Source organism: Rhopilema esculentum, chromosome 12 (genome assembly GCF_057945365.1).
Source record: "Rhopilema esculentum isolate cy_ngs chromosome 12, ASM5794536v1, whole genome shotgun sequence".
Lineage (NCBI taxonomy): Eukaryota > Metazoa > Cnidaria > Scyphozoa > Rhizostomeae > Rhizostomatidae > Rhopilema > Rhopilema esculentum.
This window is the reverse complement of record NC_142826.1, coordinates 7,397,148-7,414,062: the sequence shown is the minus strand read 5'-3', so window position 1 is coordinate 7,414,062 and position 16,915 is coordinate 7,397,148. Positions and strand designations below refer to the sequence as shown.

Genomic DNA, 16,915 nt, shown 5'->3' with positions numbered 1-16,915 from the left:
GCCTAAAACGCACCATTTTGCTATCTCTAGGGCTTTGTGGGCAACGTAGCATGCTCGGTGTAGAGGTTGTCGGCAAAGGTCAAATAAAGGCATTTACCATTCCTTTGCAACTTTGAAATCGTTTCCTTTGTGCAGGACCCCAATTTAGGCCACAACAAAACTACAATAAGATATTTACCTCACGGTATCTTCTGCCAAAAATATTCAGCCATTTGATGAGCATTGCTAAAGGTGAGTCTTGAAAAATAATTCAACTTGCAATGGTTTGTTATAGATTCAAATAAACTGTTAGGCAAAAGACATTATCAACACAATTTTACACAACGTGATATTAGTTTACATAGAGATTTTTGTTTGTGGAAGGCCAGTTTGACATCATACAAGGCCAGGTTTTGCGTACATTGGAAGGTGATACTGGTTGTAGCTTAAATAACTCAACAGCCTCTGTTCAACAAGTTTTTTCGCTCTGCTTGTCTTGTACGCATCTCCAAGCAGGACACGGTGCTCTTTGGAGAGCTAAAATGCAAAACGGTTTGCATAAGACATGACTTCAAATTTATTAAACTCATCCAAATAGGTCACATTGAAATGAAATTCCTAACAAACTGTGCACTGAGAGTGATAACGTTATGGGTCAGATTCCCTTTGGACTCCGAAACAGTTCACCTCCACGTGTTGTCCTTTTTTACTACAACCCTTGATTTAATAGCAAAATACGACAGTTCAGTGCTGTTTGAAACTATTAAGGTTTATGAAGGTTAAGATTTTCGGGATAGTTTTCATTTTAACAGCAAGCAACATAAAAGCTGTCATTCTTCACAGTAAACATTACGTGTATCTGCTTTTGTTTTAAAAATTGTTTCTGCTTCAGTCACATGGAAGATGCAAAGGAGTCAATAAAACCTCTTTCTGACCTGATTCTTACCTAAACAATAAAACCTCTGATTCTTACCAAAAATGGGTATACAGTTGTTGTTTTGGACAGTTGTTTTGGCAAAAACACAAACATGTAAACATGAATTTACATAATATTGTGACTTCAAATAGAAATAAACTCTTAACTTTCTTAGGAACATTTAAAGGGAAAATTAAAATACCCTTCAAAGTATGATTTGGTGTTACGTTTAAAAATTTGCTGTTCTGAACAATTTTAACATTATTTCCTACAATCAAAAATAACTGAATTGGTAATTCTGTCATAAACAAAATTGATTGCTTTTACACTATCAAGACTAAAATCTTGCAACACCTGCCAAAGTGATTAATGGGGAAGGGCGGATCAACTATTATGAATTTTAAATATTATCTTATCTAGCTATCTTTAAATCCGAAAATATTTTCCGAAAACTTCTAATGTGACAACATTCAAATAATATTTCAATTCAAACTGCTTGCAGGTTTTGATCTTTATAATCCTTACAAGTAAATGAAGTATGCAGTTGAACTCAGGTGCTGTTCTCATTTGGCCCTTGTAGTCCATTTCACTTACAGTATGTGACGTCATTCATTAAGCTTGAACAGATGGGATTCGTTTTAATGGCTTTTCTTATGTCACAAAGGAAACCTGAAATTAGATGGTAAGGGGAGAGGAAAGAACAGAAAGTTATCATTCCAAACATTTTTTTATTCCCCGAAATGTTCAATCCTTCACAAAAAGGTTCAGCTACGATTCAAGTCAAGATGGTGCAAAAGGTGACAAGACGACACTTTCTAAGAAAAATAGGAGAAATTTCACAAAAACATTATTCCATTTGTATTTCTTCCAAGTCACCATTTCTTTACTCTATTACTTTAAAACATATTCAAAATCAACTGGATTTGCTACAGCTATGTTAGTAGGGGGGCTATCTAATGCAAAAGTTTGGATTGCGAATGAAAAGAACGGGAATTTATCAATTTGGGATTGTCCATGAAACGATTAGATAGATTGCCAAATATTGCAAAAAAGTGATATGCCATCTGTTGGTCCTTTGATTCTGTGATTCTGGGTAAATACTTTGCAAGCTATATGGAATTATTTATGAACCACCGAATAGATATGTACGACTGAAAAGTCTGAAGATAATTGTAGGAAAGTTTGCATATGGAATACAGGCTTTGCAGATATCACCATTAAAGATTAAAAAGATGTCGCAAATCATCTGTCAGGCATGAAATCAAGTTAATTATGCCAAGTCATTAACGAAACGATTGCTTCCATGTGACTGAGCAAGTATTCATGGTTCGAAGAAATAAAAAGGCAGTGTCAATGAATATGTTCGTTTTCTCTTTGGAATTCATAGGTTAGAACAACCACAGACATTTGACGTAACTCAGTTTTGTTTTCGACGAAAGCAGTTTGAAGAACACAGTGACTAGTGGGCAAAAAATTGAAAGACCACCTCTACGTAGCAGGTAGGTTTTATCTATAATTTTTCAAATGGCTAAGTTTTGAAAAGAATAATACTAATAAGAATTTCTTTGCACAGACCGGTTGGATTTTCGGTAACTGTATGGAACTGTTAAAGTTACATAAATTTTGGAGATTCGCAAAGCGCTAGATATACAAATGTACCAGATGTTTTGAAAAAAGTTTTGTAAAAACCATCAAGGTTTTAAGAAAGAACCGAAGTAATTGAAGAAAAATTATGCAATATCCTTTCGATTTAGATCTTGTGAAAGAGATGCGCAGCGGTTATTTTGACGTAGGTCACAGAGAGTGAACTATCAGCAAGCCTCTATCCTATTATAGTCTGTAAACGCGTACTTATTGAATGCAAGTAACATATCAAAAACAAATATACTCAGTATCCAAAAGCATGGCTTGGAGAAAGCCAGTAATTGAATGGCTAAAATTTAGGTTTGAAAACTACGTTACGTTTAATTTACGTACCGCTAGGTCATCTGCAATGATTTTCCTCACTCTCTCTTCTAAAGAAGCCTCTTCGTTTGCCTGGTTTTTAGGAAGAACGTTGATTTGGTAATGTATAAGTGCAAACAAAAAAAAGTTATTTATGCAAAACTAACTTATATATCAAAATTTTATACTTGTATCAAGGGTGAATTGTGAAATGATTCTGAGTAAGCAGTGGCAGAATGTTTGTTCTCTTTTGAAGTATTTAAGAAAATATATGAATTGCATTATTTTGATTCAAATACAACGCAACAAATTTAGAGTGAAGACCATCTGATTTTGCTTTGGGATTAGAAGAACAGATAATCAAAGAACAGGAAAAAACGATTGTAAACCTGTCTTTCTGCCAGTATTTCCTGTACCTCTGAACGGAAATCATTAAATCGATCGTGGAAAATTGCTAGACACCACGATTCGCGGAAATAGCTGTAAAAATAAAAGCAAAAATTACCTAATGCTTATAAACTGCAATTATAGAAAAACTAGACATCATTTTATGCAATATGTCAAAATTAAAAAAATCATCTCATTGATTCATTTGAAACTCCTGTCTTCCATAAACAGCTTTCAAAATAAATGGAGTTTCAATTTGGTCCTTAGCTACTTGAGCTCTCATTGAAAATCTTAGTCACAAACACGAATTTGTGATAACATATATTAATGTAGTCTAGCTATGCATAAAACAATGGTGAAATTGCTTCTATTATACTCAGAAAATGGTCCCAGTTCCCTGCCCTGGAAACAGATTAATTGGTATAAGACTGTAATAATTCTCCAAGTAATTTCTTATAAATATCTTTTTATACTCCAAGTAGGCATTGATTATATCAATATCGGTTGCTAGCAAAGATAAAACGTTCAATCGATGAAACAAAGAACAAAAAGAACCATAATCATTGTGACATCTGTTTCATAAGATTTAGATTCTAGTATATCTAGAATTCAATACAATGAGTGAATAACAAGTCATAGATTTTAAGGGCATAGCAAAACTTTTGTTACCTGTAGAAATCTTTGATTAGGCCTTCATTATATCTTTGAAGAAGGTTATTCAAGAATCGTTCATGGATACTATACAAACAAACCAAGTTGTCAATATCAATGTCCTGAAACAAGAACAAAGATCTTGAAATAATATGCAGACATTTAGCTAGTGCGATTGTTAGTCATGATAGAATATGGACGGGGTTGATTTCTTTAGGGTATGACCAAACAGAACCACGAATCATAGACAAATGAGAATTCTTGCCTCAGTCAATTGTAAGATCAGCCTGGTTTTATTTAGTGTATGATAATCTTACGACTTTATACAGAAAAAGCCATTTCAAAATGTCCCCAAGTTTGGAAACTGTCACAAAACCATATACAATGCTAAAGACATAAAAACATGAACAGTTCTTTGGCGAAACAGAACCTGAAATGGCTTTGAAAAAAGCAAACACTTTATAACACATTGGCTAAAAGCTTTGACACTTCTCAAAGCATAAAAGGTCAGAATAAGGGTCCAAAATATTTTTCATCGTGTTCTTTCGGACCCTTATTCTGACGTTTTTATGCTCTGAGGAGTGTCAGACCAAAAAGCTTTTAGCGAAAATATGTTATAAAATGGTTGCTTTTCGCAAGGCCACATAAAAATATCTTGATACTAGCAAAAATCATCTTCAAGAGGTTCAAGAGAAAGGATTTCTAATTGTGGAAATAACACTACAACAAAGAGTTAAAACAACTTGTCCATATTGAGTCGGAATAACGCAGGTCTTTACTTCCAATATTTACGACCAAACGCTTAAGGTTTGTCATTTGTTTCGAATTATTAACGACATGTAGCATTAAAACTTGCCTGCTTTGATAAACACGTAAGAGTCTGTATCGTGTTATACTGGTTTAAATGAATTCTGAAATAATTATCTCCAGAGGCATCCTTTGTGACCAGCTCTTGACCCTAAAATGAAAATAAAAACGTTTTTTAAGAAACGTCACTTTTATTGCCATGCCTTTTCTGAAAACATATTTCTATAAAAATAAGTTTTCGAAACAGCTATCTTAGAGACATTGTTGGCTTAACTTTTAAAACTAGATTTTTACAAACAATTTAAGACTTGCAATTTCATTTCACTTAAAAATTCCCTTAAATTTTAAAAGACATGGACTTCAGTTTACAGTTTTGTTTTGGTGTCTCTTTTCCCGGCAATCACTTTGCCCATAGAGCTTTAATTGTCTTTGACGTTTATTTCATTAGCGTTTCGTTTTTTAACAATAAGTAACTCTGTAACGACTACATTTACATTAGGAGATAATATATTTTCAACGTTTCTTTTTCAACTTCAGACATTTGAAGTTAATCTAATATCATATCTTACAGAAACACAATATATAAAAGTGATTTGGTATAAACGGAATATGATGGGTATAATTCCCTTTACATAAGGTCAACTTTGCACTGATTACGTATCTCTAGTTTTTAAATACTGTCAAATTCAGTAATTCGTGGACAGTTAACATAAATAGGATCAGAGCTTACAGTCCATTGCAGAGAGGTTTACGTCATTACGAGATTGTAAACGGATGGCTTAAAAAATCTTGGGAGAATAGTACTCATCCGTTATTTGTAGGCGTCCGTTATTACAAGGTGTCCGTTATTAGAAGGTTTCCGTGTTTGGGAGGTGTCAGTTATTTGAGGATGCCCGCTAAAGGAGACTGTAATGTATCGATCATTTTGATACTTACATATTCGGGCTGCATCATCAGGGAAGCCAGTGGGGTTGGAACTGAAGGTTTAGCCACGTGCAGATAGCGAAAGCCTCCTAAAATATCAGAAGAAAAGGTCGCTGCAAACTAAGTGAGTCAATCTTACTTTTTCACAAAAATACACTGATCCAGGAGCAGATAAGAACCTTTTTTGAAATAAATTATTATTGTTGTATAAAATTGGACATGATCCATTCAAAACTGATATCCTAATCTGGTACTTATCAGGGTTCTTATTTGTAAGAAGATATGAGTCTCGTACGTTGGCTATAAGAGCATTAGATTTAAGATCCAAAAAGATAGGTGGATACGAAATGGTACACGTCTTCTATTACGGCATTTTTGGTTTCGATCCACTGTCAATGAATAATTCGTGTACCGGGAAAAATTTATTGTATACTTAAAACAGTTTGATAAAATGTTGGCGATGTAGTTTAAAACCAACGAACAGTTATCAAAGACAATAAGTTATAGGGAGAAGAAGTACGCATGAGTATTAGAGACTCAAATGGGTCAACAGTTCCCAATAGAAATAAAATTACTAGTATTTTACCATTTACCTAGTATTTTTATCAGATTCTTTGAAATTAGTATAACACTTTTGCTACATTTTTCCAAAACTTGCTCATGCTTTGATCATGTTTATACTCTATATGATTTTTTTATCAAATTCAATCTCAAATTTTACACCAACGTCTATTGTGGTTAAAAAGAATGTTTTATGAGAATATTGGGTATTGTTTTGACTTCAGTGTAACATCAATGCACAGTAACTGAGCCTTTGTTGTCACACAAGATATTATCAAGATATTACCTTTGTTGTCACTACAAAAAGCAAACCTACCAGGCAAAATGGCTGTTTGGATCTTTGGATTTGAGAAGACAGGTATTAACTGGTCATCAGGCGATAGTCTTTCCATATCGTCTAATGTTGGATCAAATATGTTCAACAAGGAATCTGCTAGCTAAAAAATATTTATAATAATTAATATTCTTAGATACCTACAAACTTATGTGCCAAGCAGAAATAGGAACATATATCAAAAAGTGGCCACCTCGGCTAAGGACAAATTTCGATGATTAATTGTTTTTACTCGATCTTGAGCAAAACTGAGCAAAAGTTCCAAAACACCATTTATATATTTGAGGAACATATAAAAAGCAAATAAGGTGAAAAAACACGCTCTTCAGCATAGCCGCAGACTCTGTTTTGCTCATTTTTATAAGCAACTAGACTAAAATTTGCAAGCTTTCTAAGCAGCTTTAGTACGTGTAATATTCTATTCAAACAACCTTTTTCTCAGCTTCGATTAAAAGAAATCTTTTTCATACAAAATGTAAACTAGGTTTGAATCCTAAAGTTCTCTTTTGGAATTTTGCAATGGCGAGCCTTTCCAATGTTTCTTTTTGACCGTGAGCACTAGCAATAAAATCATATCAAATAATTGAGAGAAAAACAATTTGGGTTTTGTAGTCTTCAAAATGTCCAACTTATGACAATGAACTTTTAAGCAACAATTTTAACAATATGGGGTATTTTTTAGCAACTCGAGAAGTTTGTCAAAGTCAAGTTGCTTACAAAATAAAGTGTACCTCTAATACTTTCAAAATTTGTCCAAAGTGCTTAAATGACAACAGGAGCTTTAAGAAATAAATTTTTTCGCATGCTGATTTGTACATAACTATTTCAGTAAGGACTCATTGTCACTTTTGTAATAATTTTTGAAACAAAATCTTTGGCAGCATTCCATTGACTGGATTTTTGTCAGAAAAGGGAATAGATCACAGTACTTTAAAACAGTTTCGAAATCCATTTTTGATGTTTTTCAAAAACGGTCATTCATTTGGATCTAGGAATTCAAATAAAAATCTGGAAACTAACTGGTATAATTTTATGTTTATTGACAAGTTCTCGTTAGTGTGAATGTTTGATTAAAGCGTAAAAATTTGCAACGAAAAACTCGAAAAAAGCAACTGAGTACGCAAGACTTAATCTTTGTTTCAACTAGAATTTAAAAAACCCTTCGCCCGCTAGGATATAATCACTGATAAACACGCGAAGAGGCCGTGAAATAGCGATAAATAATACCTTGGCGCCAATTTCTTTTGAATTATACAAAGAGTGACTCCTAAAAGCAAAATGAAACTTTGGTGACCTGCAAATTTTGAGAATGAAATTACATCAACATTCAATCTTTACAAAACGTAAACAAATGCAGGTTTGGTTACTGCGAACCGACTGCAATTGTTTCAAATTTCAAACAGGTTAGTGTTGATCATGACAATCTTTAAAGTATGTGCAGAACTACAGCGTCAACTAAATAATTATGGGCTTTTGTGAGTGTAAGAGGGAAACAGAAGATCATGAGACCCCAAATTGCACGGTTTGAAATTGTTTTTAATATATCTTTGATACGTTAAAATTTTCATTGCCTCAAGAAAATAATTAACCGTACCACCGTATTTATTCATACTGTAGAAGACATCGCAGTTATAAACTTACATTTCACCAGCATGATACTTTCTTGCATACTTCGTCAGAGATCCAGCTGCCTTTATGTACTGGTCATTTGTACAAAAATTTGTGTCGATGACAAGTTTGCCATCATAGACCAAGCAACTGTCGTTAATAGCTAAAAAATGAACAAAATGAACAACTTAAGACCGTATTGTCAATTAGTTTGCAAATAATAGGGAAGTGTGAGCAAAACTATAATTACATGGCAGCAAAATTGAAAATTGGATCCTTATGGTGCATTTGGTACTTAAAATATCTTTCCATTAGATATTATGTTTACAGAACAATGATTATCATATGAATACCTTCCTTATTACATATTGTCACGATACTAAAACCTATAGAAAATTTAATAAATACAACACAAGAACTATAATAACCTCAAACTTGTTGATTCACGGTACTGGAAAAAAATTGGAAGTCAAATATACCTTTGAAAGCATCGTAATCAACGCGCTTTTCTTGAAAACAAAAGAATGCCTGTAAAATAATTTGATAAAGGAATACAAGCTATAAATAAGACGTGTACAAAGAAACAATTTGCTTCGAATATGAAAAAAATATTTTCACAACTACAGGGCCTTTTTAAAAAAATACTTAAGGGGGGGGGGCAATTGCCTTTTCATTCCTGGTAATTTTCGATTAGCTATTGTCCTCGTCTCTTTATAAACAAAGGTTTCCCAATATCCAGCTGATTTTCCTTCGAGAAAGCTTTGCACAACTACTCTTTTAGAAATAATTCATTTAAAAGACAGAAAATTTGGCGCAAAGAATCGATATTCGTAGTAATTCAGTATGTTCTGTATAGTTTAGTAATTCGTAGTAATCTTAATCTTGATATTAACTTGTAAAAAACTTCCTGACAAAAATTCCTACCTGACACTGAAGTTTAATTGGCTTTGCACTGGTCGTGAAAGTCGCACATCTGACCTCTGAATTGTTATCTTCGTCATTCCATCCAGCTAGCATACAATCCTCATAAATAGTGACGCCTGTTAATGATAAGGTTAACAATTTCCAAATTATGTCAAATTACGTGAAAAACTAAGGCAAATAACAAATATGCAGAGAGCTTGAAATTAACTCGCTGAGCTTACATTTGAACTTACATCGTTATACTTAGACAGGCAAACTAGATATGGGCGTTAAGGGTGCTGTATTGGCAATTGCAGTGTCTAATAGCAGTAAAAAGGAGGTCTCCAAATTCGGTCAAACAATCTTTATTTAGTTTCCTTTAAAAGTTTTGTGTCTGGGTAAGACATATTTTTTCATATTTATGAATTTAAAATAGGTCAACATTTGTAAAATATATAATTTTTAGAATGGCGTGAAAACTACATGTTTTAAAAAGGAGACTATTTTGCAATGAAAACATTGAGCGGTCTTATAACTTCAATTTGGGTGGATCCTACTTTTTTGCCGGCCAGCGACTGCTGTCCGTTAAATGCTCTGGAATCCAAAGTTATGAATCATGAGAGCATTGCTCGTGATAAATGAAGCAGGATAGCCTCTATTAGGCTGAAATGAGAAGTGTTGCAATAACGTACCTTTTTGTTTCAAAACACAATCAATGATTTCTTCGATACTTGGGTTGTTGAAACAAGACGGAGAATAAGATGGTGGCTTTACGAGAATAACCCGCTCTCCCTTGATTCCTGTCTCCAGAATACCATGGATAAAGCTGTATGCATCGAGTGATGCACCGTATACCAGCACCGCTCCTGCAAGAAATAAGTTTCTCCACTTATGCACTGCATATACAAGCAAGAAGGTATTGCCATACAATAATGTTTCATGGAAGGCACATCAAAATCCCTAAAAATGTTACCAGACGATCCATTCGAACAGATGTAGAGGAGTAAGAGCGTGTTAGAAAATCGGAGTGGCAAAGGGCATCATAACAACATGCAAAAGCGGCAATTTTCAGATAAAAGGGGGCAAAAAGTTTGTCCCTACTCATTCTATGCCCCCAGTTCCTACGCTACTAAACAGATGTTTTAAATAAAAACCAAAGGCCAAATTCCAATGCTAAAGCAGGTTTGCAAAAATTGATAACTCAGCAAACATCATTTTCACCAACTGCTGTACTTCATAAAAGCGACTATGACTACTAATGCTTATCCATGCTCTACAAACGTTTAACAGTCCAAGTAAGTGAGACTTTCTATGTCCTAGTCCTTTTTCTTCTTGGTGAAATGAATTGGCTCCGAAAAAGCAAAAAACCCCTTCAGATCTTGAAAAGTCAGGTTTTCAGAGAGGGGACAAGAGTCGTGTCTCTATGTTCGGGACAATATCCGCGGGCTGTAAAGACCTTCCTCAGAAAACAAGGAAATTAAGCGTACAAATTTGCATAATTTTTGTTTTTTGGCCTGTCTAACATTTATTGGGCGTGTGACCACCCTATTTTTGGGTTCTGACGTTTTCTAACTTTTCATAAAGGGCAGAGGCAGTCTAGTTTTCTTCCAATTAGCCGGACCAAAAGTTGGCGCGGCTAGCTATTTTTCTCTTGCTTCAAAATCAACATGTGGCAGGCTAAGTTATATCTCTGTGGTTTACTCTTTGAATTCAGAGTCATTGTAATAAGGATCTGACAGTGATCATAATGATCTTACGAAAGTTCGATTGTGAGCATTCAAAACCTTTTAGAAAGCGATTTATACAAATCAGCCGAATTCAGATTGAAAGTGATTTAACCTGTTGTTCTTTAATTTCCTTCTTGTTTCACATAAGATAATTACAATGAAACTTTCTCTGTGTTGTATCAATATTTCTGACATTGACAATCAAATAGCTAGATTTTGCCTCGAGCCTAGAAGTATGACAGAGCTCTTTCATAACTGAATCCTTGGAAGGGAAGGCTAGCGGTCAACTTAGTCAAGATTTAGAGAAAACCTTTTAACCTTATCTTTTAACTCTTTTTATACACATTTAGCTTTTCGGAGCCTTAGGGTCCGTTAAACTTCTATTAACCATACTAAGATTGATTTGAGGACAAAGTTTGCTCTTACAGTTGTACGAAAATTGTTTTCTAATACCAAAGCAACTATATAGTGCATTCTGGTAGTAAAAGAAACATTGTCTTGTGACGTTTTAGGATTGACTTCTGACTTATTGCTTCTTTTCCCAAGCAAGCAACTGATTAGAAACAATCAACCAATCGTAATAAAGCATAAGCAATTGGATAGCATTTTCAGATCTTGCCACAGTCCACAGTAAATAGGCAGACATTTTTAGATAATTTTTAGATCTTGCCATAGCAATGCTGCCAAGTAGATTGTGACAGTAACCGGAGTACAACTGTAAATGGGTGCCTATTTAGTATTATATAATACGGGAGGATTGTAACAGGAGTTGAATGAATCCTAAAATTGAAAAGACAGGTTGTTCAGCACTGGATACTGTCCTATACTTGAGAAGCAAGAAAGTACATCAAAACTCTCTTATTTTCTCAACTACACCTTAACTTTTCTTCTGAGCAAGCTCGTTTGTTAGCTCTGCTGCTTATTATACCACCCCCCCTTTACAGGCCTACGCAAAATCACTAGCTTCTAAGCGAAGCAAAGAACAGAGAGAGCACACACAGAGCTACCTCCAAAATGAAGACTAAAAGATTTCATTGTCGGTGAAATTGCAGATGAATTCCTTGTTTTGGTATGTCCATTTTAATGGTGGAAAAATGTTAGGTGTGTTTAGAAAATTTGTTGCAAGCCCCCACCCTAACCCCTTTTATACCATCACATGCTTGTATGGACTCTTCTTCTTCCCCTTCTATCAGATATTCAAGTCAGATATTTCAACTGCTTAGTGATTCAAATTTTTTCCAAATCCATACAAAGTATAATTCTTATTCTTTTAGTTTTCCTTGCTCGGGTCAATTTGATAAATTGAGGTGCCAATAATTCAATTAAATATTTCTTACTTTTGAACGATTAAGCTGTTGGACACTAGATAAATTTTAGTGATCTCCCCACACCCACCTCATCAGGGTAAAAAGCGCCACTACTTTTCCCTTTGAAATTATAAAGGACAATGAACTGCTTACCAAGTGAATCCAAAAAGATTTTCTTGATCCATTGCAACGATGTATCTACGTCTGCCTTGTTGTTTAGCATGAAAATATTTTTTGGTATGGGACCTTTGTAGCTCTAGAATCAAGTTAAAAATACTATTGTTAAATTGTTTTTGTAAACTAAATTGATATCAATATAGAATGATAGTTAATGAAGTATGTTATCGAAATGATTTAACAAATATCAAGCTAGAGGTCTCTGAAAATTCTTGAGGAGTTTACGAACAGAATGGTGTCTGGCAATTTAATTATTGATCAATACTATGCCTTTGCACGCCTAATGTGAGTTCCTAGGCCTGCTGACTTTAGTTTATCGAGAAATGGTCGTTGTAATGAGCACAGGGAAAACCATTCTTGAAACTGGCTCAATAAATGTTTAAAATGCAATTAATATAATGTTTCATTAGTTCCTTTACCTGCCAAGTTCATGGACTTCATACTTTGTTGAGTTGCATATTGTGCTCGTTATCCAAAAACACTAAAGGGTCTTTTGCCTTTAAGTTTTTCTGTATCTATATCTATATATGTCTATCTAGCATTGAACTTGATCTAAGTGCATTTCTCTAAAACTCTTGGCCTCGAAATTTGATAATTTTTTTCTATTTTACAATGTACACCTCAATCTTTGTTAACGATTTTGTTGCAACAAGAGAACAAGATTTGTTGAAATAGTCTAAAGATACCCGTGGGAGCTTTTTCTTCATCACTTCGTCTGTTGTGATCAGGGTTTTGATATCTGCTCCAGATGGTATAGGGTGCTGAAACTGTTGCCCAGTGCAGAGCAACAGATGGTCATAAGGGATTCTCTTCCCATTAGACATCACGACCTGCTTGTTCACTCTAAAAAAAGAAGACAAGAGCTATAGGTCATGCCTGACACAATAACATCACTAGCACTGAAATGTACAAGAAAGGAATAAGGAAAACGTAATAAAAAAGAATATAATTCATAAAATATAGTAAAAGCATTAGAAACACAAAATTGAGAGAAAAGTATCACGTGCCCAGGCACAATGATACGTGTGGCTTCAATTAGATTTAGATCTCTAATTTTGACGAAGAAAATTTCCTATCTTAAAATACAAAGGAATTGTACGGTATTTCAAGGCAATCGACAGGCACTAAAGTGGCTTAAACCATCCTTTAATTAGTTATTGGCCAATCAATAAGCAACTGAGTGCTATCATACTTATTGATTGGCCAATTTTGTTGATTGATAGATGTCTTAAGCAGTAAGCATCTGTCTATTGCCTTTAAGCTGGTATGGCAGCTATATGAATTTTGAAATTACCGATCAATTTTATTCATCTTTCCTTCAATAACATTGACCCATGTTGATAAAGCCATTGCATCGTATTCTTTTGCGTTGAAACATAAACTAAAATGAAAGAGCCATAAATAGAAATTAATTTTGAAGAGCTGGGTTGCAGAGACCATGGCTGCCAGTAAATCATAAATGAAAGAATCTGGTAGGGAGAGACCACTAAGATTTTCCCAGAGAATGTTTCAGCTTAGTAAGGTAAATGATTGCTTATATATTGTTACTTTAAGATGATCATTGCAACCGATCTCACTGAAAGTTTACTTTTATTTAAAAAATGAAAAATGACATAAAGCTAAATATTGAACGACCATTTGCAGAAACAACGTGTACAAGAAGCTTACCTGTGTGGTAAATACTTTGATTCTTCGATCGATAGCTGATCTTTTAATCCATTAGTGGAAACCAAAGTAAGATTATTGAAACAAAGATGTGGGCTGTAAAAAAATGAAATTAATTTGAAAAGATTATTACCTGATTTATGAAAGGCAGTTTTGGCGATAAGATGACAGGTATCATATTAAGGTTGAAAATTGTTAAAAGATATTCGCTGAACTTAACTATGATGAGGAGCACTGCTTGTTGTGAAAAAGAACTCAAAAAGGATGAGACAAAGTTAGGGAATGTGGTTGCAGAAGCCGATTACTAGATTAATACATTTCTCTTCATCATCGTTATTAACATAATGGTATATTAGGTATATTATCATCTAAGGTATATCATCGTCAAAATTCCTATAAAGATACATTATTGTCATTATTCATCAAGTACATTATCATTATCATAATTATCAAAAACCCTAATCTTTTTTATTGTCATTATGCACGATAACTACTAAAATCATTAAGGTATGTTATTACCGTTACTATTATCATAACAAAAGTATATCATCATTACAATTTACATTATAATATATGTTACTATCACTTTATCATATAAGACATATGTAATCAGAATATTTACAAAGACTTCACAAGCTATTTTTCATAAGGTCGATAATTACTGCTAAAATTATAATTAAGTATATTAGCATTATTATCATTACTTTAAAGTATAGGTTAAGCTGCCATTAATTTTACAAATGTATGATATTATCACTTTTATTATATAAGGCATCAGAATTATCATAAAGAAAAATTATCATCATTATTTATAAGGCATATTATAGTTTTAAATATTTTATTAACATTTCTATACATAAAAGACCATTATTATTAGAGATAGAAATAGGTTAGATTAGAACTTAAAGATATAAACAGCTGGACATGTAAATACTAAACATTTTGAAATATAATAAAACATGGACCCCCATAACTTAAATCCATTAATTCGAATTCACACCATTACATTTGGCTGTTGATCGTAAATAAAAGGATATTTTGAATATAATGATTATAAAACATAAGTAGAATTTGATTAAGTGCTAGAAATTCTCCTTACCAATGGATCAACGAATCCAAGCACGAAACGCCAACATCAGATGCACCAACAACAACCACCCTTACATTTATAGCAATCTAAAAGATAAAAGGGCAAATTGAAGAACTATGGTACTAGAATATTCTAGAATATAGCAGATACTATATTTTTACTAATAATACAAATACTGGATTAATAAAATACTTCAATCTTATAATATTACAATCAAACTACAAGGGAAAGACATGACTATACCACAGAGTGTCTAATGGCACATCTTCTCTGTAGCCAATATCAAGTCCATACCAAAGGCATTATAAACAAGCGTAAAGCAGACCCAATTATTGAAAAAGGAGAAATTGAAAACAATCAGCTATGCATTTAAAAAAGATTGGGCAACGCGAAGGGCTTAAAACTATCATGAAACATAACTGAATATCTTATATAAATACACTGATGTAGGCTTAGCGTTTCTTACATATTTGCTTCTCTCACTGGCCTTTACGAGGATAAAATGGAAAGACATGTGATAGAGGGTGAGGTATTTATGATTTTACAGATATTTACAAATATATCAAGTTCTGATGCCAAGGAAAATGGTCTCGAAAATTCAAACTAATCATAAATCTTATTTTTGGTTGACATAGCCATAACCAGCTTAGAATAATAGTAAAATAACTACGATTGGATTGGCGAAGAGATGGTCATCAACTGCCAAGAGCCCTACCTTTGGTTCTAAGGTCAGCTTCCTGTTTATATGAAATAGCGAGTAGCCAGCCTAAGAGAAAAGATCAATTAATAGCATAGGGGATTTCAGATTACCTGTATCAAATAGCTGAGAAATTGCTGAAAATATATCGAAAGAATTCAGATTCTACCTGGTCGGCTAGAATCCTTTTGGAAGGAGCGTTGATTCCAAGTTCTTTCAATGGGTACACTATCTGCCTCCTCATCCTTAAACGATAGTCAAGCTTCCTTTATATAAATTGAAATACAGGCTTTGAGACATGTGGAAATTGTTTTACTAAAAGCCATACTTTATTGTCAAAGTATAGCTAAACTACGTGCCTTTAGGTATTATTGTATATACAGTTTATCGGGAATATAAACCAATGACAAAGAATGGCAAGGGCTTTCGCTAAAATCGAATCTTCTTAGTTTTGTTCAATTAAGAAACTAAGTCCCAAACATGAAGACATTATGGTTCCCTATCTCTGTTTTCATCATTATTAAAGACAAAATTATTATTGTTTTTCTTAAACTAGGAGGGATGCACCTCAGCTCCACATTTCCTGTCGAAAGAAATATTGCATAGGATTCAAAAATATATTGTCGAGCTATTGAACAGCTCTAGAAAGCACTGTTTGAAATTCACTACGTACAATACACAATATTTACCTGATTGGTACTAATTCGTTGAGACATGTAACTAAACTGTGTGGACTTTTGACCTACAATCATGGAATCAAAACTTGTTACGATAATGAATAACGTCGATTACCATATGGGACGTCCTAAATATCAAAGATAGAATCAAAACATAGGTATGGAGAAAAAATTATAAAGGAAATTAGCAAAAAACAGCTGAAGCAAAAAGACGAAGGCAAAATTGTCAGTTTAAATCCGATTTAGGGTTTGCTAAACGTGAAATCTGTGGCGGTAATCCTTCGAAAACTCGTTGCTTGAATTATCATAAGTAGCTAGCTACTAGGAGATCAACACAACTACTGCGAGATTGGACAAGAAAAATTCTAGTTATTGCGTGATACAAATCGCTGACGATTTTATGGGAAGCTTACACCTGGCTTTATCTAAATGATTGAAAAAGAAAGTTAGATACCTGAGCATCGGATAGCGATTTGTATAACGGATAATACAAACATGACTTTGTTGAGAGGCGAAGAATTTCCTAGAATTGAAACAAGCATTTCACTGGTATGATGTTTA

The 16,915-nt window shown here is 33.7% G+C and overlaps 2 protein-coding genes across 5 annotated transcripts in view; one reads left to right on the top strand and one right to left on the bottom strand.

The window, feature by feature from the left end:
- Positions 1-115: 115 nt before the first annotated feature.
- LOC135681510 (uncharacterized) overlaps positions 116-16,915 on the top strand; it is a 73,922-nt gene continuing 57,122 nt past the window's right edge. The window contains exons 1-2 of one of the 3 annotated variants that reach the window (XM_065196020.2): positions 116-231; positions 2,283-2,394. The gene's annotated coding sequence lies outside the window, so the exon portion shown is untranslated. Of the gene's footprint in view, positions 232-510; positions 2,395-5,713; positions 5,733-16,915 lie in introns of those variants that run through there. The other 2 variants (XM_065196022.2, XM_089111711.1) reach the window with 2 other exon arrangements.
- The window catches only part of LOC135681509 (cilia- and flagella-associated protein 61), a 32,699-nt gene continuing 16,039 nt past the window's right edge, over positions 256-16,915 (bottom strand). For both annotated transcript variants that reach the window (XM_065196017.2, XM_065196018.2), the window contains exons 25-45: positions 16,809-16,877; positions 16,367-16,419; positions 15,847-15,922; positions 15,696-15,746; positions 14,990-15,066; positions 13,894-13,986; positions 13,520-13,606; positions 12,912-13,068; positions 12,202-12,304; positions 9,707-9,880; positions 9,036-9,151; positions 8,591-8,639; positions 8,145-8,274; positions 7,731-7,770; positions 6,486-6,606; positions 5,621-5,697; positions 4,734-4,835; positions 3,896-3,999; positions 3,229-3,319; positions 2,873-2,932; positions 256-516 (exon numbers count right to left, since the gene is read on the bottom strand). In XM_065196017.2, the coding sequence (XP_065052089.2) occupies positions 376-516; positions 2,873-2,932; positions 3,229-3,319; positions 3,896-3,999; positions 4,734-4,835; positions 5,621-5,697; positions 6,486-6,606; positions 7,731-7,770; positions 8,145-8,274; positions 8,591-8,639; positions 9,036-9,151; positions 9,707-9,880; positions 12,202-12,304; positions 12,912-13,068; positions 13,520-13,606; positions 13,894-13,986; positions 14,990-15,066; positions 15,696-15,746; positions 15,847-15,922; positions 16,367-16,419; positions 16,809-16,877 (1,971 nt within the window). In that variant the 3' untranslated portion in view covers positions 256-375. The remainder of the gene's footprint in view (positions 517-2,872; positions 2,933-3,228; positions 3,320-3,895; positions 4,000-4,733; positions 4,836-5,620; positions 5,698-6,485; positions 6,607-7,730; positions 7,771-8,144; positions 8,275-8,590; positions 8,640-9,035; positions 9,152-9,706; positions 9,881-12,201; positions 12,305-12,911; positions 13,069-13,519; positions 13,607-13,893; positions 13,987-14,989; positions 15,067-15,695; positions 15,747-15,846; positions 15,923-16,366; positions 16,420-16,808; positions 16,878-16,915) is intronic.